The sequence below is a fragment of the Camelina sativa genome, chromosome 13, assembly GCF_030686135.1.
Source record: "Camelina sativa cultivar CO46 ecotype springtype chromosome 13, ASM3068613v1".
Classification (NCBI taxonomy): Eukaryota; Viridiplantae; Streptophyta; class Magnoliopsida; order Brassicales; family Brassicaceae; genus Camelina; species Camelina sativa.
Genome location: NC_141892.1, coordinates 1,669,521 through 1,695,820, shown reverse-complemented (window position 1 = coordinate 1,695,820; position 26,300 = coordinate 1,669,521). Strand labels below are relative to the sequence as shown.

Below are 26,300 nucleotides of genomic sequence, written 5' to 3'. Positions count from 1 at the left end.
TGTCTCAATTTCTCCAGATTTTTAATTATTAAGTTTTAAAAAGGTTTTCAGAATAAGATATTTACAAAAATAAACAGAGAACAAACAAAAAAAAAGAAAAAGAGCAAGTGGAGAAATCAAATGATATCCAGAGCCAAAAGAAGGCTTATTGAATAAAATACAGTAATACCTTATTATCCCGATCAAAAAGACCAAGCAATCCACAAAAAAAAAAGAAGGTACAAAATCAAACTAAAAACAAGTTCTCTTCATCAGAGGTTACCGAAGAGTAACAACAGTTCAGACAGAGGCATCACATAAATTTATAAAACCAAAGGTGATCTCTGTGCTCTTATTGAGAAACTCCTTTATATGTATCTATTAGCTCCTTCAGTTTCTCGAATCCCTGCAATTTTATCATACCAAAAACAAAGCCATTTGTTTATTCTTCGTATTCAAATAATATAAATTTTCAAAGCCTCAAGAGTTATGAGAAGTTTTATGTGATTCTTACCATGCGGGTTGTGTATTCTCCGAATGATTCTTTGGTTTGCCTCTCGTGTTTCCAGTGATAAAACAATGGCTCAAAGACTTTCTCTAAGTCGTGAACCTTCACCTTATCCATGAAGCTTCTAGCTATCGCCATCTGGTTCGGTGTTCCTCCTAGCCAAACCTGATAAACCCACAACAACTCAGAATATGACCCTGCTAGATTACTACACTGTCTCACTAATGTTCAAACCATTACCTGATAGCTGTTGGGACCATCCCCAACTAGACCGAGCTCAGCCATGTACGGTCTTGCACAGCCGTTAGGACAGCCGGTTACTCTTATCACAACAGACTCATCGTACTCCAGACCAACCTGATCCACAGAAGGAGTGTTGCAAAATCAAGATCAAATGCTTGTTAATGACACAAGATTAGGTAAGTGCAAGTTATCTGAACAGTGTGATCTTACCTTCTCAAACATTGCCCTCACTCGCTTTAGAATGCTGGGAATCCCGCGCTCTGCCTCGGTTATTGCAAGAGGGCACAAAGGAAAAGCTGGACAAGCCATTGCGGTTTGGTTTAATGGGTCGACAAACTCAGGTTGCTGCACAATAAACAGTCATTTCCTCAGCTTATGTCACAATAGCGCTATCAGATTAGCACAAATTATTGCAAATAATGCTGCTTACCAACAAGCCAGCCTGTGCAAGCACTGTGGTGATGGGACGCTTCCATTCGGTCTTTATATCACACAATACAATATTTTGGTTTGGTGTGATGCGGACATCAATCTTGTATTTTTCAATCACTTCTCTCAGTGTCTTCTTCATAATACCTCCAACACGACCACTGTCTACGTGAAGCCCACAAAACCAAGCACCATCTCCCTACAAAGTTCATGATTGAAAATAAGACATTATTGTTTCAGCCATTAGAGAATATCTGAGAGTGACACAATTTTCAATAAACTTTAAGTAACAAAAACCTGTTCATGCCATCCCAAGTAACTCTTGAATTCCCACTCTGGAAGATCACGGGAAGGCTTAAACTTTTTACCATAATATTGCTCGACAACATCTCTGAACTTCTCAATTCCCCAGGAGCTGATCAAATATTTCATTCTGCTGTATTTACGATCATCTCTTCTCCCGTGTTCTCGCTGTGTGACTACAATGGCTTTGACAGCATATAAGATATCCTCCTTTGGAACATAACCTATTGGTTCTGCCAGGCGGGCAAAAGTAGACTCCATTCTGTGTGTTCTTCCCATACCCCCACCAACCTACAAGATGAGACATGATCATCAACAGTTTATAACCAATAAATAATCCAGAAAAGGAATACTGCGAGAAAAGGCAACAAACAAGCATTAAACTAGATATAAATAACAGCGCATGTAGTCTAAAAGAATGTCAACTTACATAAATATTGAAACCTTGTGGTTCCCCGTTTTCATCTGAAACGACAACAACGCCAATGTCATTGGTGAGGAGGTCGACGGAGTTATCCGTAGGCACAGTTACAGCGACCTTGAACTTCCTAGGCAGGAACTGGGTGCCATAGATTGGCTCAGGAGAGTCGACAAAGTTAGTTCCATGGGAGTTATCATTACGAGCCTTCACCACCTCAGGAGACTCAGCAGTCATGAACTGCTCACCATCAACCCACATATCGTAATAGAACCCTGATTGAGGAGAAAGAAGAGCAGCAATGTTGTCAGCTGTCTCCTGAGCAAAGAGATAGTCTTTCTTCACATAAGGCGCAGCCGGAGCAAGAACATTTCTGTTCAGATCACCACAGGCACCAAGAGTGCTACCCATGTTTTTAATAATCGAGCTCATCACGGTCTTAAGATTCTGCTTCAGAACACCGTGGAGCTGAAACGTCTGCCTGGTGGTCAAACGAAGAGTACCAATACCAAACTCATCGGCTAAGTCATCCATAGTCAAGTAGAGCTGGTTAGGGACCTTGCCAGATGGATTCTTGGTACGAAGCATGAAGGAGTAAGACCTTCCACCACGTTCTTCTCTGTTGTACTGTTGGTAGCTACCGTGGAATTTGATGAGCTGCACGGCAGACTCGTTGACGTTTGGAGCCTCTGTCAAAAGCTCCTCGTTTAAAGGATACCTTATGAAATTACTCTTCTCCTTAATAATTTCGACTTTGCTCCGCTTGGTCGCAGTCTCAGTCTTCGCAGGCTGAATAAAAACGTAAATCAAACATGAGCAACACAGAATCTTTCTCACTATTATAGCTGCATCAATCTCTCATATTCCACAAATCATTAACACTAAAAACTGTAATCAGAATCTAAAGAGAACAGAACCATCTTAAGAACCATAAACGGAAAATTCCTTATGAATACTATAAACCAGATATCAAATCTCACCGTAGAGACGGCTTGGATAGGCGAAGAAGCGGACGAAGAAGCGGATGGAGGAGAAGAAACGCCGCGGCGTCCATATCTTCCTAAGAAAACGGAATGAGAAGATCTCAGAGCGTCGAGCCTCCCGAGTCTAATCTTCTGATCCGCCGAAAAGACGGTTGCGGCTCCCGCCGGAGCTCGAAACGTCGACGACGACGACATCGCTTGAGAGAGAGAGAGAGAGAGAGGAGAGAGTGAGTGGCTTTTTGGGTGGGTGAGAAAAATCGAATCAGGGCGTGTGTTAAAAGCAAACCATGTACTCTAGAGAGAAGAAAGACAGTGGTCAAAGCTAACGTGCGCTCTCACGTGTGGCGGCTCACGATGAGAATCGCGTGAAACGCACCGCTTTAATTTTCAGATGAATTTAATCCACCGTCGATGGAGGATCTAACGGTTTGTTAAGACCGCGTGTTGTTTACGTTCATGATGAGAGGCGCGTGGATAAGAAAGAATCTAGTAATGCGAAATGAAAATCGAATTTTTACTCTGATAATTACGTGAACCGGGATGGCATCTTGGATATATTCAAAGTGAGCTCATGGCTTGGACTTGCTACTCTGCAACTTGGTGCACCAGAGAGTATTTACGTGGCGGACGATCGTTGGTTCAGATACTACGAACGAGAGAATAAAACATAAGGGTAAAAAGGTAAATAGTGGTGAGTCTCCCTCCTCTCTCTCTCTCACCTACTTGGCCGTTCGTGAGGCTCAAAAGGTACTACAGGTGTTTGTGTTGGGCACATGCTAAACATGAGTATGTGAGTTTCGTTAACTGGTGCTAACAACTTTGCTCCTCCTACTATAATTATCTTCTGTTTTAAATCTATCATCATATTTCTAATCCTTTTTTTATCATATTCTAATCTTAGATGTTCTCCATTTATAAGAACAAGTTATCGTCTTAAATTTGATACTAATATTCAAATATATATATATATATATATATAAATTCTACTTTAGTAAAATTATAATTTTTTATTTTTGTAACATTATAAAAAAATTATATTCATAAAAAATTTTAAGTGTAATTACCAATTTTTTTATTAGATATGTTTCTTATTGTAAAAAAAAATAGTAAGAAATCTTGTTTTCAAATTTAGTTAGGATGAGAAATCTTATTTCCAAAAATAGAAACCTAATATTAATTAATTTAATGTAAAATAAAATAATAATTCATGTCAATGACAATCTTGTAAATATGTGGCAAGTTCATAATATATTTACTAAATGTACTTTCAAAATGTATATATAGATAAAGTGTGGTGATATCATGTATTCAAGACATACATTAAGCACAAAATTCTTAATAAGCACAAAATTCTTGTTCAATTTTCTAGGGGTAGCATTTAAACATAATAAAATAACGAGGATCATATATTAATTTTTCAACTAGCAATCCCGGTCCAAAACAATTAAACAGTATCACAAAATTCATAAATCCAGTTGAAAGCTTACACCTTTCGATCTTCTGTGACTATTAATCTCAGTCTGGGAGAGAACCCAGTTGAATTGTTGGGCACTGAGAGAATCAGAAAGTAACCTCATCTGCCGGAGAACGGGGAAGTAGAGAGACAAGGAAGACGGCGAGGTTAAGAGAACCATGCCTCATCGTCCATTTCGCTTTCTACAATGCGTTTCACTAAACGAATAAACCTCTTGTTGGGGCAGACGACCAGGATTTATACTCGTTCTCTATTGGGAAATCCATCTTTATACAGGACCTTTACCGTTGGTCCGGTCTCTAGTTCGCCGGCGTTTCTGATTTCGAGTCGCAGTGGGGATGGTGTCACGGGATTGTTCTACCCAATACATCGTCGTTTCATTGGTCACACTGCGGGACAGTTCTCCGATGATGAACATAAGGTTCGTATTTTCGTAAATTGTTTAGATAAATGGAATCAATCAGCCAATTAGATTACTCGGATTGGATTTGATCTCTAGAGTATAAAGTTTCTCTCAAAATGGAAACTTTAGGTGTTTGTGAGGATGTAACGCTACATAGATAAAATTGTTTAGTGGAATGACTATATAAATGAGAGTTTTTTTTAACAATTTCTGTTTGATCCTTTTTACTTGGGAAATGACTTGATACATGGCGTGAACTGGTTTATAATAGGCTTCATCTTCTGTGGCCAATGTTGATGAGTGGAAGTGGAAGTTAAGCATTCTGTTGGCCAATGGTAGCGAACAAGAAATTGTTTCCAGAGACAAAAGGGATCGAAGGGATTATGAGCAGATTTCAAATCTTGCCAAGAGAATGGGACTGTACAGGTATATAAGTAGATCTTTATTTGTTCAATAACATGTTTCTTATCATACACTATGGGCTAACCTGATTCTTGTAACTTTGGATTTTTGGTTCCGACTTAACAGTGAAATTTACGGGAAAGTGGTGGTTGCAAGCAAGGTTCCTCTTCCCAACTACCGGCCAGATTTGGATGATAAACGACCCCAACGGGAGGTAACTTTGCCTCTCTTGATTTACCAAAAAGATAAGGCACAATTTATTTTTACTTTTATGCTGAACCTGTAATGCATCTCCTCGTGCAGGTGGTACTTCCTTTGAGTTTGCAAAGAAGGGTAGAAGGACTTCTCCAGGAACACCTTGATAGACAGCAGCTACTCTCAGGAAAGGCTAATGAAGGTGTAGCTGATTCTCAACCTCCTAAACAAACTGAAGAACTTCCTGATGAAAGTTCTGATTCGTTTCTCGATGGTTCTGTTATGGAAAAGGTACTTCAGAGGAGGAGGAGTATGCGGATGCGCAATATGCAGAGAACCTGGCAGGTATTACTAAATCATCTTTATCTCGTTCCTCTTCTATATTCATCAAAGCATTTTTACTAAAGCAATAGTTGTTTGGTTGGATATTAGGAATCCCCTGAGGGAAGAACGATGCTGGAATTCCGGAAATCTTTGCCTTCATTTAAGGACAAAGAAAGACTTCTTCAAGCTATTGCTCGAAACCAGGTGAAATTTTTAGAGATGATAATCTTTGAATTGCTACTGTGATTGGAAATTTGTTTTGTTGTACGTCTTTGACAGTCAAAATTCTCAGGTAATAGTTATATCTGGGGAGACTGGATGTGGTAAGACAACTCAACTTCCACAATACATTTTGGAATTAGAGATAGAGTCTGGTCGAGGAGCATTTCTGCAACATCATTTGTACACAACCTAGGAGAATATCTGCCATGGCAGTTTCAGAAAGAGTGTCAGCTGAGAGAGGAGAACCTCTTGGTGAAACGGTTAGCCAAGATGCTTAAGCTTCAATTGAGCACCAATTCGAAATCTGTCTGATTACTCCAACGAACGTTAAAATTTTGTTTAAAGATGCTTGTTTGTTAATGATTTTATACTTAACAGAGATTTTTTTGATAGGTTGGGTTTAAAGTTCGGCTAGAAGGAATGAGAGGAAAGAATACCCATCTTCTATTTTGTACAAGTGGTATCCTACTTAGACGTCTGCTTAGTTATCGCAATTTGAATGGTGTAACACATGTATTTGTTGATGAAATCCATGAAAGGGGCATTAATGAAGGTACATATTCTATATATCTAATGCCAGTCTTACTGATCTATGTTTCTATTGATGAAGTACGTTCGCTGAACAGACCAAATCGTTCAATAACGTTGTTCAACAATCTTTCTTTAAAATTGCAGGATGCTCTCACCAAGTCAAATTTTGAAAGCTATAACTCTAGGACACGTGATTCACTTTCGTCTTGGATGCCTGACTGCATAGGATTTAATCTCATTGAGGCTGTTCTCTTGTCACATCTGCCGAAAAGAACGCCCAGGTGCTGTATTAGTATTTTGACAGGATGGGATGACATCAGATCCCTGAGCGACCAAATCAAAGCTCATTCTCTCTTGGGGGATCCCAATAGGGTCTTACTATTGGAGGGACATAGTTAATGCTGTCACTACACTTTCTTGTCTTTTTACACTGTTCTTGTAATTCTGCTCACAACATTGACTCCTTCAAATGATTTGATTGCATGATTACCGTTTCTGCAATTTCAGAAACATCTATTTTGCTTTCTGGTACATCTTTTGATAGCTATAGAGCTTTCTCATTTGATATACCCAACATTTCTCTCTATTTGGCCTTCAGAGAAGAGGAAGAGCTGGGCGTCTGCTTCCCGGAGAATGCTATCACTTGTACCCCAAATGCGTCTATGATGCTTTTGCGGAGTATCAACTACCTGAACTTCTAAGAACTCCTTTAAACTCTCTCTGCCTGCAAATTAAAAGTCTTCAGGTTGATAGCATTGCAGAATTCTTGTCAGCTGCACTTCAGGCGCCGGAGTCTTTGGCTGTAAGTGACAGATATTTTGGCAATTATCATGTTACTAGTAATAAGTTTGATTGATTATCAGTATCTTTCTATATGGATAATTTGATTCAAATTGTCTTGAGACTAGTCCAAATAACTGGAAATATCATGACAGGTTCAAAATGCTATTGGATTCCTGAAAATGATTGGAGCACTGGATGAAAAGGAAAATCTAACGGATCTTGGTTTGTGTTCTAAGTGCTGAAAATAAAGTTTCAATTTTTTCTTATACCTACATGTATCATGACTGAATTTCCTGCTTGCTTTCTTTTTGACCTGTTGTAACTAGGAAAACTCTTATCGATTCTCCCCGTTGATCCCAAGCTGGGGAAAATGCTGATAATGGCTGCCATCTTCCGCTGCTTTGATCCGATTCTGACAATTGTATCAGGGCTCAGTGTCAGAGATCCTTTCCTTCTACCTCAAGACAAAAAGGACGTAAGTACAAGGACTCATGCTTCATTTTTATCATGATGTATAGTGAGTGGTTTATTAATTGACAAATATTTGTTCTTAAAACATAAATCAAAGAACATCTAATGATGATTCCTTGTTTCATTTTAGTTAGCTTTATCAGCCAAGTTGAGATTCTCCGCCAAAGACTACAGTGACCATATGGCACTTGTTCGTGCCTTTGAAGGGTGGAAAGATGCTGAAAGGGAAGGATCGGCATATGAGTTCTGTTGGAGGAATTTCCTGTCAGCTCAGACGCTTCAGGCGATACATTCTCTGAGGAAGCAGTTCAACTATATTCTGAAAGAAGCTGGATTCGTACATGAGGATTCAGCTCTCAACAACAAGCTAAGTCACAACCAGTCCATGGTTCGTGCTATCATTTGCTCTGGCCTATTCCCCGGAATAGCATCTGTGGTGGTAAGTCTAAACTACCTATGTCTCTTGCTAAGTCTCCTTTCTTATGTCAGAGGGTTCGGTGAAATTACATATTGTCCTTCTTCTTTGCATAGCACAGAGAGACTTCCATGCCATTTAAAACAATGGATGATGGCCAAGTATCACTATACTCGGTGGGTCTCTTCAATCATATTTCCCAAAAGCATTGGTTAAATCTCTCGAGACAGCCATTGTTTATATAAACGGTTTTTTAATGGTTTCTATGTTTCAGAATTCTGTTAATTCGCGGTTCCCAACAATTCCATACCCTTGGCTAGTCTTTGGAGAGAAAGTAAAGGTCAATGCTGTGCTCATACGGGACACCTGTGGTGTCCCTGATTCCAGCTCAAAAAACGACAATCTTGGAGTACATTATCTTTTTATGGGCGAGTCCTACAATTTCACTTTTCATGATAACTTATGGGGATCGACTCTTTTCTGGTGTCAATTGAATCAAGGTCCTCGTTTTAAGCACCACCAGTCTATTTTGGCGTATGAGTATTTGAGGAAGGAATATGATATCACATCGAATAAGTGGATAGCTAAAGAAAATGAAATTTATCTTTCTCAACATGGAAAGGATGCTGTCTTCAAATATGAATGGGATGGTCCTTAATAAGTTTTTTAAGGGTTTGTATTCCTTTGTTCATCTTTGTACCTTATAATAAAATTAAATAAAAAGATGAATTAATTTTTTATTAATAAACAAACAATCGTCTCATTGATTTGGGTCTACAGTATTTGATATAATGAGTAGTTATATAAAGCATCGGAAATATTTAAGAAAATTTAGGGACTAAAAACAAATATATAGATATTTTTAAGAACAAAATAAAAACAATCTGAAACCGGACTTGATATCATCAAAGCGTTTAAACCGGACTTGATATCAAAGTATGATGGTCCCCTAGGGGGAAAGGGTCATTTCCTACGTTTACATTCCCCAAAAGTGCGAATTTCTTCTTTATTTTGTTTTGTTTGAATTTCTAATGGTATCAGTGAATATAATTTTTTACAACTAATGTTTGTTTTATAAATGTGTTTATTATTAATAGGAGGGAAAGTGCCTTAGTCAAAATGATCTCCAGAGCGCTTTTACTCCACTGTTCTCTCCATATGGAATCGAAATCCTGTTGATTCACGAGGGGTTTGTTTTGCGGCTTCTCTTCCTCTCCATTTTTTTCCCCAATTCTCCTCTAACTAAAATACTACTTGTCTATTTGTTGTTGATTTTTACAGCTCTGATATAGCTGCTATGTACGGAAAAAACATGGCAGATAAGGCGTCTGAACTAAATGGGTTCTACATGGGAGAACGCAAATTAGCTGTTCGTTTGCTTTCTGTACCGAGAATACGCCCTGTTCACTCACTCCCCCTCCGCAAGGGGCCACCTCCTGCTCTCCTAGGTACGTACTACATTAATTTGTTCTTGATTTCTTGATTTCTTGATAACAAAGTAATAATACTTTTGTGGTTTATGTTTTAGATGCCCATCACTCTGCCAGTGCTGCAGCCATTCCACAAAGCAGGTAACTGATTGAATACTTTTTTATTTTAAACATTGAATAATCGAAAGTATTCATGTCATTGGGAAATATTAGCTAGTAGATTTATGATTGGCATTTGGCATGATTAGGTCACAATTAAAGATGGCTTTATGATGGTACAATGCTTCTTTCAAACCTTTTTCCCATCTTATATTTTTTTCTGTTGGTATTATTGCAGAAGTGAAAGCTCCAAGACCCTAGATAAACCTGCTGAGAAGAAAAAGAGGTCTAGCGAGGAACACTCTACATTAGAGACTAAAGCCGTCCCTAGTAGTGTTGATAAGCAAACAGCTGACCGAGATGGGCTCTTTGTTGACGATTTACGCATGGGCGATCCCAACGGCAAGAAAGATTGTCCATTTAGGTCCTAACTTGCATACATGATATCACCACATGATTACTGCAATGACATATAAATTTTTTAGGTGTGATCTAGCTTTCCAAAAAATTGTGAGCTTTCTTGCTTTGTTTTATGTATTTTGTGGACTTGCTGACCTATTAGTCCTATTTACTCTTCCATTAAAAAAAAAATCGAAATTGGAATCTATCAAATTGTTTTTTGATTTTTATTCTAGACACGAGAACATGAAAATTGTTGTTATGATTTTGGTCAATTCCCTCAACGGTTTGGTAGATTTTGGACCATATCGGATTTGTCCATGCCATAACTAAATTTATGGCCCAATCTTTTGTTTTGGCGGATTAAATCGGACCATATCGGATTTGTCAGTGTCTAGATTTTTTTTGTTTCCTATTAAGAAGAATCATATACAAAAACGAAAAAAAAAAAAACAAAAAAAAGACAAATATCGATTCAATCTACACTTACCTGATTTTAGGCTGAGGCGAGTTCGGTTCCTAAAAGTACAAACGATCTAATCAGAAACTCTACAAATTACTTGTAAAGAAACCATTAAATTGAGAGACAAAGGGGTTAATTCTTAGACTAAATAAGTAGAAAAGCCATAAGGTAAAGAAGAAGAAGAAGAAGAAGAAGGTTACCCTTAAGGCGGATTCGTTCATGGTTGGCAAAGGGCGATAAACCCTTGAAAAAGATATCTTACAGTTTTAGGGGTTAAATTAGGTCTGAAGAGGGTTAACAGTATTGAGAATGAACCTAAGTGAATGAACCTAAGTGTGCACAGGCATTGGATCTGCCACGCTAGTGACAAACAGAGAGACCCATTTGTTGTTACAGAGAAAACAAATAACTTAAAAAAACTCCTCTGCTTGCTATTTTTTTTTTTTTTTGGTCAAACAATTTTTTTTTTGGCAATTTTCTTTTGTTTCTCTCTTCTGCTCTATGAATGAAATTAGAAAGAAGAAAAAATTGGCTTCCTGTTTGCTTGTCTTTTTATTTAGAGGGGAGCAGAGAATTAATGCGTATTCCTTATTCCACTGATCTTTAGGTCTTGTTGTTCTTCAATTTACTCGCTGGAAAATGCAACCTTGCCATCAACGGACGTGGTGCTCTTGTCTTCTGTTCGAATCCACGTACACATACAAATCCTGCAATCAGAAAATGTAAGATGTTTATCAGTTTCAATCACAGAAGTCAGAACACAACAGTATTGGATTTCTCTGTGTAAGAATTCATTGTGTACCTTTCCAAAAGCAGTATTGTATCTGCTCCGTTGAAAGACCTGCGTAAATTACACAAAACATTCTAAGATCCTTCGACATGGAGAAGGTGAATCTTTCCAAAATATTTGGTTTTGTTTTGGACATTTGATCAACTAAATCTATTAAGAATGTTTTTACCTCTGAATATTGATGTTACTGACGTTCCGAAGTAAACAGTCCTTCTAGGTAGGTTCCATATCCAATCTCTAGGAACATCAATGGGTTTGAGACTCGAATCATGGTCTGCAAATAACTGCAAGGTAAAAAATGGCAAAGGGGGATAAAGAACCAAAGCAGAAAATGTTTCACCTGTCTGTTTGAGTTTTATTACAACTAACCTCGTTAACTTGAAAGTAAGTACCGTTGAGCGGAAAACTTCCTCTCATAGCAGTTCGACAAGGTATCTGTGAGTAACAGGAAAAATGATATTAATTGCTTGTATCTCCCGTTTCCTTTCTCATAAACAATACAAATGATCTAGACAATCTCACCAGAAGAGTTCCTCTAACTGTCTGTGAGTTCGCTTCCCTCACACTGTTACACTCTAGACAAGTCTCGTCAAAACACATTTTGCCAGAAGCTTTCCCCTTACACTTCTGTTCAGGTGGTTGAGCCGAATTCGCCGTTTCACCTGGCAACCAAACAACTACATTAGTTAACCTAATCTCAAAAACTAATATACATATAAAAATCCACCAATTCTACGTTCTAGCTTTCATTGACAGCCTCGTAATCTAATCTTCAACCAACTCTATTTCAAATGTTTTCTAGTTCTAGCTTTAAGTTTTTCGAGTACTGACAACACAGGAAAGGCACATTGCAGTTGTATGCTCACCTGGTGTCCAAATAGCTAAAAGATAAGGACTTGGATCATCTGGTTCTCTTTTATCCATCTGTTTTCATCAAATGAGGATTTTTATAGAGTCTTGTTCAAATGAGTTTAGAGAGAATAAAAAATTGACTTACACCATTGAGGAGAGGATGTGAATCCGGGAGCTCGTACCTGCAAACAGACCACACATTTATCAGTTACCTTGTCTATAAATACTACACCTGGCTTACAGCTTTACAGTTGAAGTCATTTTATCATAAAATTATCTAAAACCCTTTTGCTTGCTTGTCTCTTATTACTGTGTTGAATGCAGCATACAAGTCAAAGAGCCAGCTCGGGCCGGTCAGTAAAATGCCAGAACTCTGGCTGACCCACATGCTATAAAACCCAAAATTTATATGAAAGATAAGATATAGGAGGAGATATCAGCTTACACTTGGTGCTCTGTCCTGAGACGGCTTATGTTCTTTAGTTTGGGAGTTGGAATAGAAGTATTGGTTGGATTTAAAGCAACCAAAGCCTTGGACATGTCACCGTCTTGGAGCTCCATGTTTCTTTCCATGTGTTCCCGTAAGGTCATGCCGAACTGTTCAATGTTGAGTTTTATTGTTGGGATCTCGTCAGGGTCCTCATTGTAGTAAGCATCTTCAGTGTCACTCTCTGTTATCTCAGTGCATTCTTGTTCGGGCGAGGATGGCTCTTCAATTATTGGTTCACAGTTTCCTCTATTTGATGGTGCTCCCTTTGTTAGGGATTTCTCCAGCGGAGGAGGTAGTTCCATCATCGGGATGGCTTTAGGAGTAAAGGACTCGGGAGGGGCTGGAAGATTTGAACTGGTTAAGCTCCTCTCGTCTGGTGCCGGCAAAGCAAGTCTTGCACTGTTACAATGGCATCAGTCATCAAATCTCATGTGAAATCCTACTTTGGCATAACATTATGGTGTTTATGTTTGGATCACTAGAACTCATGCTAAATTTATAGTGTATAGGAATAATGATTTTGACGTTGATCTTTGTGTTGTTCTCGTAATATTACTTTAAGCTTGCTATCATGAAACTGAGCCTATTTTTAGTTATTTAACCAAAATCCTAAAAGTGCATGAAAGCTTGCTTACCTAGCATAAGCACTGGCAAAATGTCTGCATTCTCCTCTCATTGGACATGCATTACAATTTGGCCTACTCTTTGTGCAGAAAACCTGATACGCGTTCACATGATTTAGACACATACTTGATCAAGTGCCCACAATGCTTGAATTTACTATATGATAGATGAGAACAAATACCTTTCCAAACGTAATAAGCTGGTAGTGTAATTCATACCTGAATAAGAAAAAATACGTAAATTAATTTCACTCAGAACAGTAGAAGAATTCTACCGTAGAAAATAGAAATACTGGTTTTTCAGACAGATGATTTGGTAGAGTTTATGAGCATACAGTGTTCGTTGATCGAGTTTGCAGAGTCTTGGCCAAAGAAATTTTTGGATGGACTCGAGCACTGGGTATCTGTAAAAACACTGAACGGTTGATTTGCAAACAAAAAAACAATTAGTTGTTTAGATGACAAAAACAAAGAAACTTACAGCTCTAGGAGGTGTAACTGAAGTGATTCAGGTAAAGGTTGTAGAGGCACCCATCCCAGCCTAACGGCTATCCTTCCAACATTTGTGTCAACCTTCATATTTATACAATTCCCAGCTTAGTTAGCAGGAGTTATCCTAAGCTATTTGTAGATAATTGAATAGTACGACTCACAGGGAAAGCAAGATTGTGGAGTGTCAAGAGTCGCACGCATTCGACACTTTTCAAACCCAGGCCTCTTATGCTCAAGAGATAGTCCCTGTAAAATAATCATGAGCAACTTTTTTTAATACTCAGTCTGACGTAACTGTTGAGTATCGATCATGAAGTCATTAAAAATGTGGTTACCGACTTGGCTTTGTCAGGAGGAACATCTCGCAACCATTCAAGGTCGATACCACCGTGATCTTTAACTATCCGCTCAAGAAAATCCTTCAATGTTGTAGATATAGCTACATAATTAACTGATGTTCAAGCCTTCTGAAAGAAAGTAAGAGACCCTCAACTGAAATTTGTAGATTTACCTTAATTCGTACCGCCAACATGTTATTCATTCCTCTTTCCTTAATAGCCTCGGAGATTTCACTGATACTAGCACGTCTTATTGCTTCATAGTCTATGGAATCCACGCTGTCTTTGCTTCGTTCCTTTCTCCCTTCATTCCCATCCACATCTTTTCTGAGACGATCCCACTGACTTGTAGGTTTTTTCCCATCAGCAAGAGTCCCTTTCATCTCTCGCACAATAGTGGCATTCGTCTCGTTGTATTCAACTGTCGTCTGCTCTTTATTTATGGAATTTGATTCAACCACGTCTTTAGGAGTTCTATCTCTCGGTGGACAGCCATCTGTGATGTTCTGTGTGGTACTGGACTGTCTTGTAAGACATTCTTCAGAAGAGTTGAGCAGCTCCATAAATGTTTTCTGTAAATGGGATGCTTTATTCATCTCATGTGGTTGATGTTGGGCATCCCCCTGGTGCACTTCGTGGGTGCTTGCGGAAGCAGAAAATCCCATAACTGGTAATTCATGAGGCGTGGATGGTGTGATCTGACCTGAATATTCTCTTGGAACACTTCCACCTTGTCTGAAAAATCTGCGAGGTACATTTCTGTTCTTTCCTCTGTCAACTCTCGGTGAAATGGACAGCCACGAATAACCAAGGCCTTCACCTTGCATTCCAAAATCCTCTATGTCTAGCACATGTGGCTGCCGAATCGTACTCTGCTCATAGCTACTGAAAGGATTGGTCGGTCCTTTTTTTTGCCAGTTAGTATCATTGCTTGGCTGACCAAAAGAGAGATGGTCCTTGCAGTTCATTGTTTTGTCAAGATCAGGTTTCTTCTGAACGACATTTGTAGTTTCTTGTATCTGAACTTCACTAGATCTTTCATATAGAACCGGTCTCTCATTCTCTTGGAGACAAATTTCAACAGACAAGTTTGGACTCCCAGTTTGCACTGATTGTGATGATCCACTGACAGTTTTTGTTTCACAACTGGGTGTAGAAAACTCGGCGTCTGATTTGGAACATGAACTGGATCCAACCCTCCCACATGACTGAAATATCGCAGGATCAAAAGAATCTTGTGATGATAATACTTCCTCTTCTAAATTCTGACTACTGTTCTCTAAGAAATCAAATCTTTCGATTCCAGAGTTTGAACAGTCTCTTTGTTGCTCTTTTGATCCACTATCATCCTCAGAAACTTGCTTGTCAGATGGATTTTGAATCTTTTCCTGCAACGAAGGAATGACATTTAAGTTCAGAATGCACCCTTCTGGATCCTCAATAACTACGCTTCTAATACTCGTTTCATCTTCTCGATTGCTGCCTAATTTTGGAGGGAATCGAGCAGCTAGAGACATGAAAGCAGAGCTGCATTGTAAAAACACCATGGGTTATTTTCTATGTTTTTGAACTTACTTTGAAATGCTCATTTTATTAAGGTGACTCATATACCTTGAAAGGTGATCCGTGACATTCTGGGTAAGGAAAACTCCAATGACCGAATCAACCACCGATCCCTTCCATGGTGAAAAACGTCTATCTCCTGTAAACATTTAAGTTCAATTGATCATCTAAAGCAGCATCATAAATAATAGGCACAGAAACCATCTAAACCACACTATTCTTCACAAGATGCATTATCAATATTCTTTGCCATGATTTACTAATAAGTGTTTTTTTTTTTTTAATTCTGCACACAAAACATCATTTTTGGGTATTACAATGAATGTGTGACCAAAATGTTGGTGGTATTCTGTTTGCCTGTAAGCTAATTTGATATTGTTCCCTAGTAACTTTACTATTATGATTTGATGATAAAGTTTTAGCTGATGCCTGAGATTCCCATCCAGACATGCAATGTGAATAAAAACAAAGTTGAGAGTTTTAGAATCTTCACCTTGTACAAGATGCATACGGGCGATGAATGAATCCGCCCTTCCTCGGAAAACTCTCCTCTCTTCTTCCCACCACTTCTCTGTTTTCTTATCCATCTCTTCATCCCCACCTTTTTCTCTGTTTCCCATCAATAAATTCCATATCCGAGCTGTTTCATCATCAAGGTCAACTTTAGGCCTTGGTTTTCTCTTCTTGCTCTCATATGGAACAACTGCACCATCTGCTCTGTACAGGACAAGTGCATTTTGCTCTTGTGCTCTACTTTTCTCTCCTAGGGTGAGATTCTGCATTCTGTATATTATTTCTCCAATAGAATCCTCACATTTAAGTTCTCTTGATGGACCTATACAATGCAATAACAGTGGTTAAGGAGCTGGTTCGGACACGTCAGTTATTAAAATCTTGAATTGTATCACAGAGATAGTAGAATACATTAGTTACCTTTTAATTTTCCTGTATCTGGTATGGACTTCCTCCCTTTCTCTTTAGCCTTACTTCTTGATGAAGGTGTCTTTGGAGGAGTAGGTTGCCAAAGCTGGATATCTGAGGCATGAGAAGGCGGATGTATTGATTTTTTTCTCCCTGCATGACCCTTTTTTGCAGGAGTTTTTGGGACAATAAATTTCTCATTATCTGCAGACTTCTGAACTAGACACGAAATTGCTTTAGGTCCAGTTTTAATGATGCTGGCAATATTTTTATCTTTTCTTGCCCCATCAGTTGGATCATCCTCGACTTCTATTACCTCAGGTGGCATGCCATGCAGATTTGCGTGGACTATTTTCTGGATTTTAATTTTCTTTTTAGCATCAGAATATTCCCCACACGTTGTGCTGTTCTGTATCTCCACATCTTGTGATTGAGCAATCCGTTGGAGGGAGGGCCAACGACCTGCTAAGTTTAGATCATGGTTATGCACCTGTCCCATTGCACGATGATATTGTCTCTTTGAGCCTCTGGCTTCCTCAAGTTTAGCCATAACTGGAGATAATTCTTTCTTGCATACGTCAAAGTAATCACCATTGGATCTCTCATGAGAAGGGATGTACTCATTTCCTAGATGGATATCTTGCTGTAAAGTACCAGTAGTGCTGCTTCTCTGACATGTACCTGCAGTCCCATTCAAACTCCTGGTAACAGATTCCGCATGAAAAGTTTTTGCAGGAATTTGTGACTGAAAATGACGTCGAAGCCCAGGTGATGACATGCAGGCAGCTACCATCCGATTCAAGTGAGTAAAACCTTTTAGAGTTCCAGGTTGCTGGTTCATCAAAGGTTCACAACATTGCTGGCCTCTCATTGATGATCCAGGTTGCTGGTTTCTCAACAAAAGTCCAGGTTGTTGGTCTTGGATCAGTAGTCCATCTTGTTGCCCTCCGGTTGACATAACAAGCTGATTCATGTATGCCGGTGATCCATATTGTCGATTTCCAGCAGGTAAACAAGTCTGCTGATTCAAAAATATAGGCTGCTTGTTCCCTTGTAGACCTCCTAGTTGCTGGTTTTCACTCACCAATGCAGGCTGTGGAGTTCCTATAAGATACATAGGTTGTTGATTACCCATGGCCAAACAAGGTTGCTGGTTTCTTATGGTCATGGGAGGTTTCTGGTTATCGAATGGAAAGCCGATGAGTTGGTTTTTCATCTGAAGCCAAGCTTGTTGGCTTCCCATTGGGAACTGGGTGTTATGGGTTGCCACCGGGAACTGGGGTTGCTGATTTCCTATCAATAATTCAGGTTGTTGGTCTCTGGCCAGTAATTGTGTATAATTTTCTTGTAATACTCTGGGTAGTTTTTCTGGCGGGTTTCCCATTGACGCTTCAAGTGGCTGGTTCGAAGCCACCAATCCATTGCTCTGCTCTATTTGTGTTGCTGAATCCGGGAAGCTACCACTAGTTCCACCAGTGGCATCTCTGATATCAGAAAATGACTTTGAGCCACTCTGGACAAATTCAGCCACAGAGTCACCTTGGCTCGCATCTCCAGATTCCTCCAAGCTAAAATTCAAAGCTTTTCTACAACTTTTGAGTGTGACTTCAGGGATTTTGTTGCTCATATGTCCAACATTGGCTTGCTTTTTAGTGGTTGATTCTTTCAAGTTTTTCATTTGAGCTTTCTTCCTTTTGCTACTCCCGGTTTCTTTAGATTTCATACTTTCCTGAGTTGCAGGTTTACGTGGCTTCCTTTTAGGTTTGCCTTCCACGACCACCTTGGGCATGAACTTCTTTTTCCTTTTGGAGGGTTTCTGCTGAGGTGTCATGTTCAGATCAAACTCCAGAACATCTTGTCTCCTGCCATCATTTTCTTTAGTAACCTCCGTTGAATTAACAACAGACGAGTCCACAATGCTCTTCATCATTTTGTCAGATTTCGGGTCTGTGATTTCATGTCCAGTGGTAGTAATTATCTTTTCAAGGAATCCATTCTTTTCACCTGTTCTGCACAGACTGGGCGTTGACGGTACAGATTGAAAAGAACTTTCAAAGACGGACCCAACTACTTCTCTTCTAATTGGTGAATTCAAATTGTAAAGAGGCTTATTACACGCTCGAGTTCCATCTGTTCAAAACAAAGACTTCCTTCAGAAATGGTATGGTCTATGAAATCCAATGCTGATATGCAATGCCAGTCTGAGGTTCTTTAATTCATGCACATACCAATAGAATACCTTAAGATCTAAGTAGTGTGATACACTAGATACTGCAAAAACGAGAAAAAAAAAAAAAAAAAAGAACTGAAAAGAAGATTTGATCACTCACATTGACGAACCTGGAATAGGTGATCCCCACCACTCAGCAGGCTTGTGAATGAGAAGGGCGTCTGTACGGGATCCAACAAGTCGTCCAATTCAAACTCTGTACAGCCAGCTTGAGAACTGCCTCTTTGGATGAAAGAACCGCTGTTGTAAACCACATTTTGATCCATTCCCTGCACCGCATAGTTAAGATCACATACAGCACCACTTTTGCAGAATCCCCTCTCTTCAAACCCACCACCTGGAGGAACCCCATTTAGATCCTGGTGCATCACTCTCTCATCTACGATCAGACTTGATGTACCTTGCAGAGGTTTCTTGGGTGTAAATGGAATCCAAGAACCCCTGAGTTGGAACTCTTTTTGAGTTTGATTCTCCAAAGGAACTCGAAAATAGCTATCCCCAGGATCATCAGCCCTCGAATTCATACCAAACTAATAAGCCCTATAAAATCACTCCCCCTTCAACCCTATCACTAGTAAGTACTAATGCAATACCTAACCCAAATTCTCCACAAATTGTTTATACCTCCTAACTCTCTCCAACCAGGCTAGAAGGACGAACACTCATTTTAAGGCGACATCAACTAAGAATCTGCACCAAAAAATGAAGTAAATAAAAAAAATATATATTCAGATATTTTTCTCTATCGACACAACGAGAAACACATTTAATTTGAAAGATAGTGATAACTGGAATCCAAAAAACAAAAAAAAAACAAAAAATGAGAGACGTCAAAAATAAAAGTAGACAATGTTTCTGGGAAAGGAAGATTAAGCAAATCTGGGTTATTATTACGCATTAATCAAAACTTTCTCAGGTGTTAATGGCTGAGATTATAATCAAAAACAGAAATAAGAAATTGATTAAAAAAAAACAATTACCCAGTGAATCTTCTCGTGATCGGAAGATGTTGTAACAGCTGAATAATTAGCAAACAAATCCCAGATAAATGAAAGAGGAAATAATAATCAAATAAACAATAAATGGAGCTAGAAAGCTCACCAGGTCTGAGCTTCTGATTCTCAGGCGAGTCAATGCCGGAGATAACTGAGTCAGCTCTGCCGTTAGAGATAGATAAGCATAAGAGAGAGAGAGAGAGAGAGAGAGAGAGAGAGAGAGAGAGAGAGAGAGAGAGACATGTAGAAGAAAGAAACCAAGTGAGTCAGATATAGCAGTTACTAATATTGGGCCTGAAGCCCAAAACTATATCCACCACACCAGGATTTGTTGCTTTAAGTTTCTGTATTTTGTTCAACTAATTGTCATTAGTCCTTTTTAAATGGTTTAATTAAGCATTCAAAGTTGATTTGATTCAGTCAAAATACTGATGACAACGCCAAGATGAAGCAACGTAACTACGTAAGTAGCGTTTTTTTGGGCCTTATAAAAATATGTTTTTATAGAATCATACTGTGCAATAAATTTATTAATTGTTTGTTCTTTCTTCTAAACTTAATAGTAGTATTATTAATAAGCATGTTAACACGTTTATTTAATTGGCATTTAATACATATATATATTTTTTTAGCGGTCAAAAAAATTTACACATTTTTAAAAATATATCTCGTTCTCGTCTTAGTTTTACCACTATTCTCGTTTCTAATTCACACTGATTGAGTAATTAAACAATACTTTGGACCCAATTGGAATATAAAACCCGACCCGATGGTGAAGGAATTGTAAAAACGACAAGTTTCCGCGTGGTGGCCACTAAATGATTGTGACGGATCTCTTCCTACCCCCGAATACTTTCACTTTAGTCCCTCATCTTTCCGGATAATCCTATTTTAAACCAAATAAAGGTTATCTGATCCCAAGTTTATTATCTGCTGCTCCTTTTGTTTATCTGTACTTTTAATTTGACTCCCATATATTAAATTTTGTCCGCGTTCACCCAAGTCACGAGTTACGTGTCTGACCTTTTTTTCCTTTTTCTTTTTCCGTCTGAACATTATTTATGAGATTCTTGCTCTATTTCAGAATTTATAGCCGAGGTAAGAATTTTGAAGTTTCTGTTGACTATATATAATTTGATTCTTATAGTCAACATTGTAGTAATGGACATACGATTTCTTTTTGTTAAAAGGTGATATTTTGTGACAGTCATTTCATCATCATATACCAAATTTAACGTTTTCCTTGAGACTAGAGTCAGAAAAAAGTTTATCTCTCTCATGTGGAAATACATTTACGCAAAATTATTTTTCTAGGTGATCATGCAAATCAGTTACATTGTAATACGTTGATTGACATAGATACAAATTGCCCACATACCAAAATAAAAGATTAAAGAGATCAATATCTTAAGAATCTGCTTAACGTTTTTTTAACCATCATCATTACGTTGATTGACATAGATACAATTTGGTCAACGTTTCTATTTCTAGTGGCATATTTGGTGTAATAGTAGTTTTTTGTCAACTGAAAAATACGCGTCTCATGATCAAAACACAATATTCATTTGATGTAATCTCCATAAATCCTTACTCGTAAACATTATGTTTATGGGTATGGCAAAAGTCAGAACTCATCGTTAAAAAAAAAAACAAACAAAAGCGCATGCTCCAACAAGTAACAATCCACTCAACACCTTTTTTAAAAAAAAACTTGCAGATAATTAAGACTTATATTTTTATTTATATATATCGCTTTCATATTGACAAGTTCAACGTCAATCAAACTAGTTAGGTCAATTTTTTCCTAGCGTTTCTCTTAAGTTAAAACTGTTTGAATACTTAAGTTTGTACAAATTTCTAGTTTTATATTTAGAAGTTGTTAATTAATTGAAGAGAATTATATTTATGGTAGCTTAGCTTCCTTTCTCTAATTGTTGACCAATGAACTTATTGTTTCTATAACTATCTCATACTATCAAAACAAATATATCAAATTTTATACAGATTACGAATGCAAACTTTCTGGAAGTTATAACTGTGTTACAAGTTGCAACTTACAATTTAAGAAGATAGTTGTCGTGATTAGAGCTGGTCCTAGAAAATCTATGGAGTCAATTACAACCAATTGTTTTGTTATGTTATGCCCATTAAATTCTTGACTTTTTTTCCTTTGTAAACTACAAGGGAGAGAGAATCGATCGTCCCGGTCTATTCAACTAAGGAAAGATTTTGTAGCATATATACATATATTGAGGTTCGCTAATTAAAGCAATTATATTTTAAGATCAAAACTGTCACTGATTGTAATCACGTGCATTGTTAGTTATTTTATATTTAAGTTCGTCATCGTGGATGATTAATTTTCCATGTATCAATAAACTACTATGATTATCGAGACGACAACAACAACATATATATGATCTAATAAATATATTTTTTGAATTCAACAAAAGATTTAAAGTTGCATGGAAATTTCGTTAAACGTCCATTTTCTATGTTCGTGACCGTAATTGAATTTGAAAACTCTGAAAAACTTTCCTTGATTTTGATAGTTTATAAAAATAATTTTTATTTTATGTTATTCTTAACCGTTTGTTAAAATATTGTGATATATGTTTTTAAATGTTTTACTTTTGTTTATTAAAAATAGAAAAAAATTCACTGTTTTCTTTATATTTTTTAATTCCAAGGAAATTTCACACTGTTAATTAGATAAAAAAACATTTTTTTCTGAAATTGTCAAACATTTATAGGTTCCAAAAGGGACAATCAAAAAGATTTGAGACAGAATAAGTAAATAGTCTGAATATAAAGTAGTAAAAAGGAAAAAAAAAATATAAAAGAAAGGCGAAATATAGGATTCTAATAACACGACGAACTTGACTCGCTCACACTCTCTCTCTATCTCTCCACAATTAGCTGCTTGCTTTTAACATCTCTCTTTCTCTTTCTCTTTCTCTTTCTCTCTCTCACACACCATGTGGGATGTGGCTATAGCAGTCTTCACTGCATCTTCCTCCTCCCCACTTTCTTCTTCTCTCTCTTCCTGTACTTCCCTCCTCTCTTAATTTCTTCTCTTTTTCCAGATTTTTCTCTGATTCACATCTTTTCCTCGAATGATCGGTAAGATTCTCTTCTATCTCCCCCCCCCCACCACTGTATCATTCTTCCGCACTTCCTTGCTTTTTTTTTTTTTTTTTGCTGGTTGGGTTACTGTTACCGTGTCGGTTTATTCTTCTCGATTTGCCGACAATTCCTAATTCAAAATCATGGGGTCTTTTATTGAATTCGATTTTTGATTAACGCGTTAAGCTGCGACACCGTGTTTGTACACTTCTTAGAACCCGATTTGGGCGTGTTGGGGTTGGTTGGTAGATATTTAGGCGATTCTGTGATACTTCTGTTAGCTAGATTTCCCCAATTTCTTCTTCGCTTTGTGTAAGAGTTATTATTACTCCTTGCTTCTTTCTTGATGCTTGGATTTGATTGTATTTCCTCACTGTTTTGGTTCGAGATGTTAATTTAGCTGTTGATTGTATTGGTTTCTTTGTTGGAAAAGCAGGTTGAGAGAGAGACCGGAGAGGATGGTTTCAGAGACTTGGTTTCGTAATCTGTGGAGGTTTCCAAAGAAACATGATGGTCATAAAGATAAGGCGGTGCTCGAGGTATTAGCGTTTGAGGTTGCGAGCTTGCTGTCCAAGCTTGTTCATTTGTGGCAGTCACTTAGTGATAAGAATGTTGCAAGGCTTAGGGAAGAGATCACACATTCCACTGGTATTAAGAAGCTAGTTTCTGAAGACGATGATTTCATCGTCAGGTTAATACGCGATGAATTGATGGAGAGCATTGAGAATGTAGCCAAAGCTGTTGCTAGGCTTGCTAGGAAATGCAATGATCCTAAGTTGAAGAGCTTTGAGACTTGTTTTAGTGAGATGATGAAGACTGGGGCTGACCCTTATGGGTGGCAGTTTGGCTGGAAGAAGATGGATAAAAAAGCAAAGAAAATGGAACGTTTCATCGCCTCAAATGCAAGCCTCTACCAGGAGACTGAGATTTTGGCGGATCTTGAACAGACTTACAAGAGAATGAGGAGCAACGAGTCTGCTACTGACAATCTTTTGGAGTATCAGAAAAAAGTTACGTGGAAACGACATGAAGTAAGGAATCTGCGGGATGTCTCTCTTTGGAACCGTACTTTTGACTATACCGTCCTTCTCTTGGTTAGATCAGTTTTCACAATCCTTAGCAGGACTAAACATGTTTTCGGCATTAGTTACAGAATGGAGGCTAGTGATGTTAGCTCTGCAGATTCTGATTTCATTGGCCGCAGTCACTCGGTTTCTACAATTTTAACTCCTATCTCTCATAAATCTGAGACTAGCGGTCTTCCTAGATTTGCTTCTGGTCCCCTTGGAAGATTTACGGGTCCTGCATCAGGTTCAGTTGCTACAAGGTCCACAAAGATGAGTGATTTCCTTTCGGGTTCTCTCAGCGCCGAATCCCCTCCTAAGTCGGGTCCTCTTGTTGCAGAAAAACACAAACGTTTCAAGTTTTACTCAGGTCCGCTTGGTAAAATCACCTCCAAATCAGGACCACTAATGGGAATGGGCAAAAACAACAAAAAGATGGGGCAGACCCCGGAAAGGCCTTCTATTTCCTCAGTGAAAAAGCAATCGAAACCCAACCGGTTAACTCAGGTTGGCCCCTTTAAAGGCTGCATGGTGTCCCAAGATGGGATTACTCCTCTTAGTACTAGGACCCGGAATGGAGCTAGGAATAGTAGCGCTGAGCATCACATTCTTGAAGGAAATTCTAACTCTGTTCACGTTGAAAACTTGACACTTCCTTCCCGCCCGAAGTTGTCAGATGCTGCTCCTAATACCCTTGGTGCTGCTTGCTTAGCATTACACTATGCTAATGTTATCATCGTGATAGAGAGATTTGGTGCATCTCCTCACTTGATAGGCGATGATGCAAGAGACGACCTTTACAACATGTTACCGGCTAGCGTGAGAACATCCCTGAGAGAAAGACTAAAGCCCTACTCAAAAAACTTGAGTTCTTCCACAGTTTATGATCCAGGACTAGCAAAAGAATGGACTGACGCAATGGCAGGTATCTTGGAATGGCTGGGTCCGTTAGCTCACAACATGATAAAATGGCAATCGGAGCGGAGTTACGAGCACCAAAGCTTGGTTTCAAGGACCCACATAGTGCTTGCACAAACGCTTTTCTTTGCAAACCAGCAGAAGACGGAAGCCATCATTACCGAGCTTCTTGTTGGCCTCAACTATGTCTGGAGATTTGGTAGAGAACTGAACGCCAAGGCTCTTCAGGAGTGTACCAGTAGTAAAACCCTTGAGAAATGCATGGACACAGATAATTAGTGAAGCTCTCCATGACGACAGACAAGTCTGCAATTTTACTACCTCTTTGACGTCAACCGACACTGGATCTAACCCACCGGGTAACCAACCAAACAGTGGGCAAGCCCAGTATCCTCTGCAGCTTGGACCAAACCCGAGGGCGAAATGCTGTTACGTTATTGCGCTATTACCACGAGAGGTATCAGAATAGCTCGTCTTTTATCTTTCCCCTCCTCTTTACTATTCTGCTTCGTGGATTGCAAATTCTGACTTGTAGTAGGATGATGATGCGTTGTGTATATTGTTCTATGATTTTATTGTGGTGAGTTACATACTGCATATATACGTATGTGCCAAAGGTTGTTTTTGATTCTGTAATATCTTATTGGGTGATACAGAAGATTCCTTGTTTTCTCGGACCTTCAAGTTCCGATTTGTCCAAGTTTTGTCTGTATCATCTCCTCTCTTCCGGTCAACTGTATACGTATGTGGGTTTGTCAAAGTTTCGAATCAAAAAAGTGGAACTAGTTGATAATTCTTTTATTTCTCAATCGACATGCTTAAGTTTGATTTATGAAAGCATTTTTTAATGAATTCAGAAATTGCACTTGATCTAGCTGGCCAACAAAGATTAGTATCCCGAGTATGCTTAATTAGTCGTTGTTTGCTTTGAAAGAGCACACACGCTGAATCGTTTATAGCATTAATGAACTTTGTAGTGCTATTTGTTTAGAGAAAATATCAAGCTAGCATTAAAAAACGATTGTATTATCAGTATGATGCTAATTTTATGATATATTTTTTTGGTAGGAATGATAATTTTATGGTATGATGATAATGTTTAAAAAAAAAAGAAAAAGCTGTGGCATTTTTTTTTTGTATAACAAATATTGGTATGATGATAGTCTTCTTATTTGATTGATAATAAACAACTACTATACAGACTAATATTATATAGAAGGGATCATCATACAATTACTAAGTTGATTACCATATGACTTAACATTCATTTTGGGATATTCTAATGATAAATTTTATTTAATTAATTTCGTTAGATATTTTACATTTTAGATTAAAAAAAGAAAGTCTAAACATTTTTAAATAATTAACTGAGGTCAATAAGAAATATTTATTTAATTACCACATTCAAGTCTTTCATTAAATGG

At 38.2% G+C, this 26,300-nt stretch overlaps 4 protein-coding genes and 1 pseudogene across 12 annotated transcripts; 3 read left to right on the top strand and 2 right to left on the bottom strand.

The window, feature by feature from the left end:
- Positions 1-108: 108 nt before the first annotated feature.
- Positions 109-3,630, bottom strand: LOC109124685 (assimilatory sulfite reductase (ferredoxin), chloroplastic). Its single transcript, XM_010454058.3, has 8 exons — positions 2,861-3,630; positions 1,893-2,669; positions 1,457-1,753; positions 1,161-1,358; positions 941-1,075; positions 728-844; positions 494-652; positions 109-385 (listed from the first exon to the last, which is right to left on the bottom strand). The coding sequence occupies exons 1-8, from the start codon at positions 3,056-3,058 to the stop codon at positions 332-334; spliced, it is 1,935 nt and encodes a 644-aa protein (XP_010452360.1). The 5' UTR covers positions 3,059-3,630; the 3' UTR covers positions 109-331.
- Positions 3,631-3,842: 212 nt separating this feature from the next.
- On the top strand, positions 3,843-8,835 carry LOC104737834 (DExH-box ATP-dependent RNA helicase DExH3-like; annotated as a pseudogene). The gene is made up of 13 exons (XR_015578561.1): positions 3,843-4,758; positions 5,012-5,166; positions 5,269-5,356; positions 5,446-5,682; positions 5,770-5,865; positions 5,954-6,143; positions 6,277-6,492; positions 6,559-7,216; positions 7,350-7,419; positions 7,524-7,672; positions 7,799-8,107; positions 8,200-8,259; positions 8,358-8,835. The product of XR_015578561.1 is annotated as a DExH-box ATP-dependent RNA helicase DExH3-like (transcript).
- Positions 8,836-9,340: 505 nt separating this feature from the next.
- On the top strand, positions 9,341-10,156 carry LOC104737833 (uncharacterized). The gene is made up of 3 exons (XM_019234959.2): positions 9,341-9,531; positions 9,612-9,654; positions 9,851-10,156. The coding sequence occupies exons 1-3, from the start codon at positions 9,381-9,383 to the stop codon at positions 10,041-10,043; spliced, it is 387 nt and encodes a 128-aa protein (XP_019090504.1). The 5' UTR covers positions 9,341-9,380; the 3' UTR covers positions 10,044-10,156.
- Positions 10,157-10,660: 504 nt separating this feature from the next.
- LOC104734468 (transcriptional activator DEMETER) lies at positions 10,661-20,045 on the bottom strand. 6 transcript variants are annotated; one of them, XR_015578241.1, is made up of 21 exons: positions 19,875-20,045; positions 19,754-19,791; positions 18,874-19,463; positions 16,556-18,673; positions 16,116-16,457; positions 15,671-15,761; positions 14,233-15,586; positions 14,061-14,160; positions 13,883-13,967; positions 13,711-13,802; positions 13,565-13,633; positions 13,412-13,448; positions 13,242-13,324; positions 12,562-13,005; positions 12,262-12,298; positions 12,131-12,188; positions 11,787-11,926; positions 11,634-11,699; positions 11,434-11,548; positions 11,277-11,315; positions 10,661-11,181 (listed from the first exon to the last, which is right to left on the bottom strand). XR_015578241.1 is itself a non-coding variant. In XM_019234934.2 (21 exons), the coding sequence occupies exons 3-21, from the start codon at positions 19,295-19,297 to the stop codon at positions 11,078-11,080; spliced, it is 5,778 nt and encodes a 1,925-aa protein (XP_019090479.2). In that variant the 5' UTR covers positions 19,298-19,463; positions 19,754-19,791; positions 19,875-20,045; the 3' UTR covers positions 10,661-11,077. The 6 variants fall into 6 exon arrangements, 2 of the variants coding, with proteins under 2 accessions (XP_019090479.2, XP_087337876.1); XM_019234934.2 differs by having other exon boundaries at positions 14,061-14,140; XR_015578240.1 differs by having other exon boundaries at positions 11,024-11,181; positions 14,057-14,140.
- Positions 20,046-22,619: 2,574 nt separating this feature from the next.
- Positions 22,620-25,669, top strand: LOC104734467 (uncharacterized). Of its 3 annotated transcripts, none has more exons than XM_087480953.1 (2): positions 22,620-22,891; positions 23,331-25,669. In XM_087480953.1, the coding sequence occupies exon 2, from the start codon at positions 23,353-23,355 to the stop codon at positions 25,153-25,155; it is 1,803 nt and encodes a 600-aa protein (XP_087337079.1). In that variant the 5' UTR covers positions 22,620-22,891; positions 23,331-23,352; the 3' UTR covers positions 25,156-25,669. The 3 variants fall into 3 exon arrangements, with proteins under 3 accessions (XP_087337079.1, XP_087337080.1, XP_087337081.1); XM_087480954.1 differs by having other exon boundaries at positions 22,639-23,206; positions 23,328-25,669; XM_087480955.1 differs by having other exon boundaries at positions 22,641-22,891; positions 23,328-25,669.
- Positions 25,670-26,300: the final 631 nt, after the last annotated feature.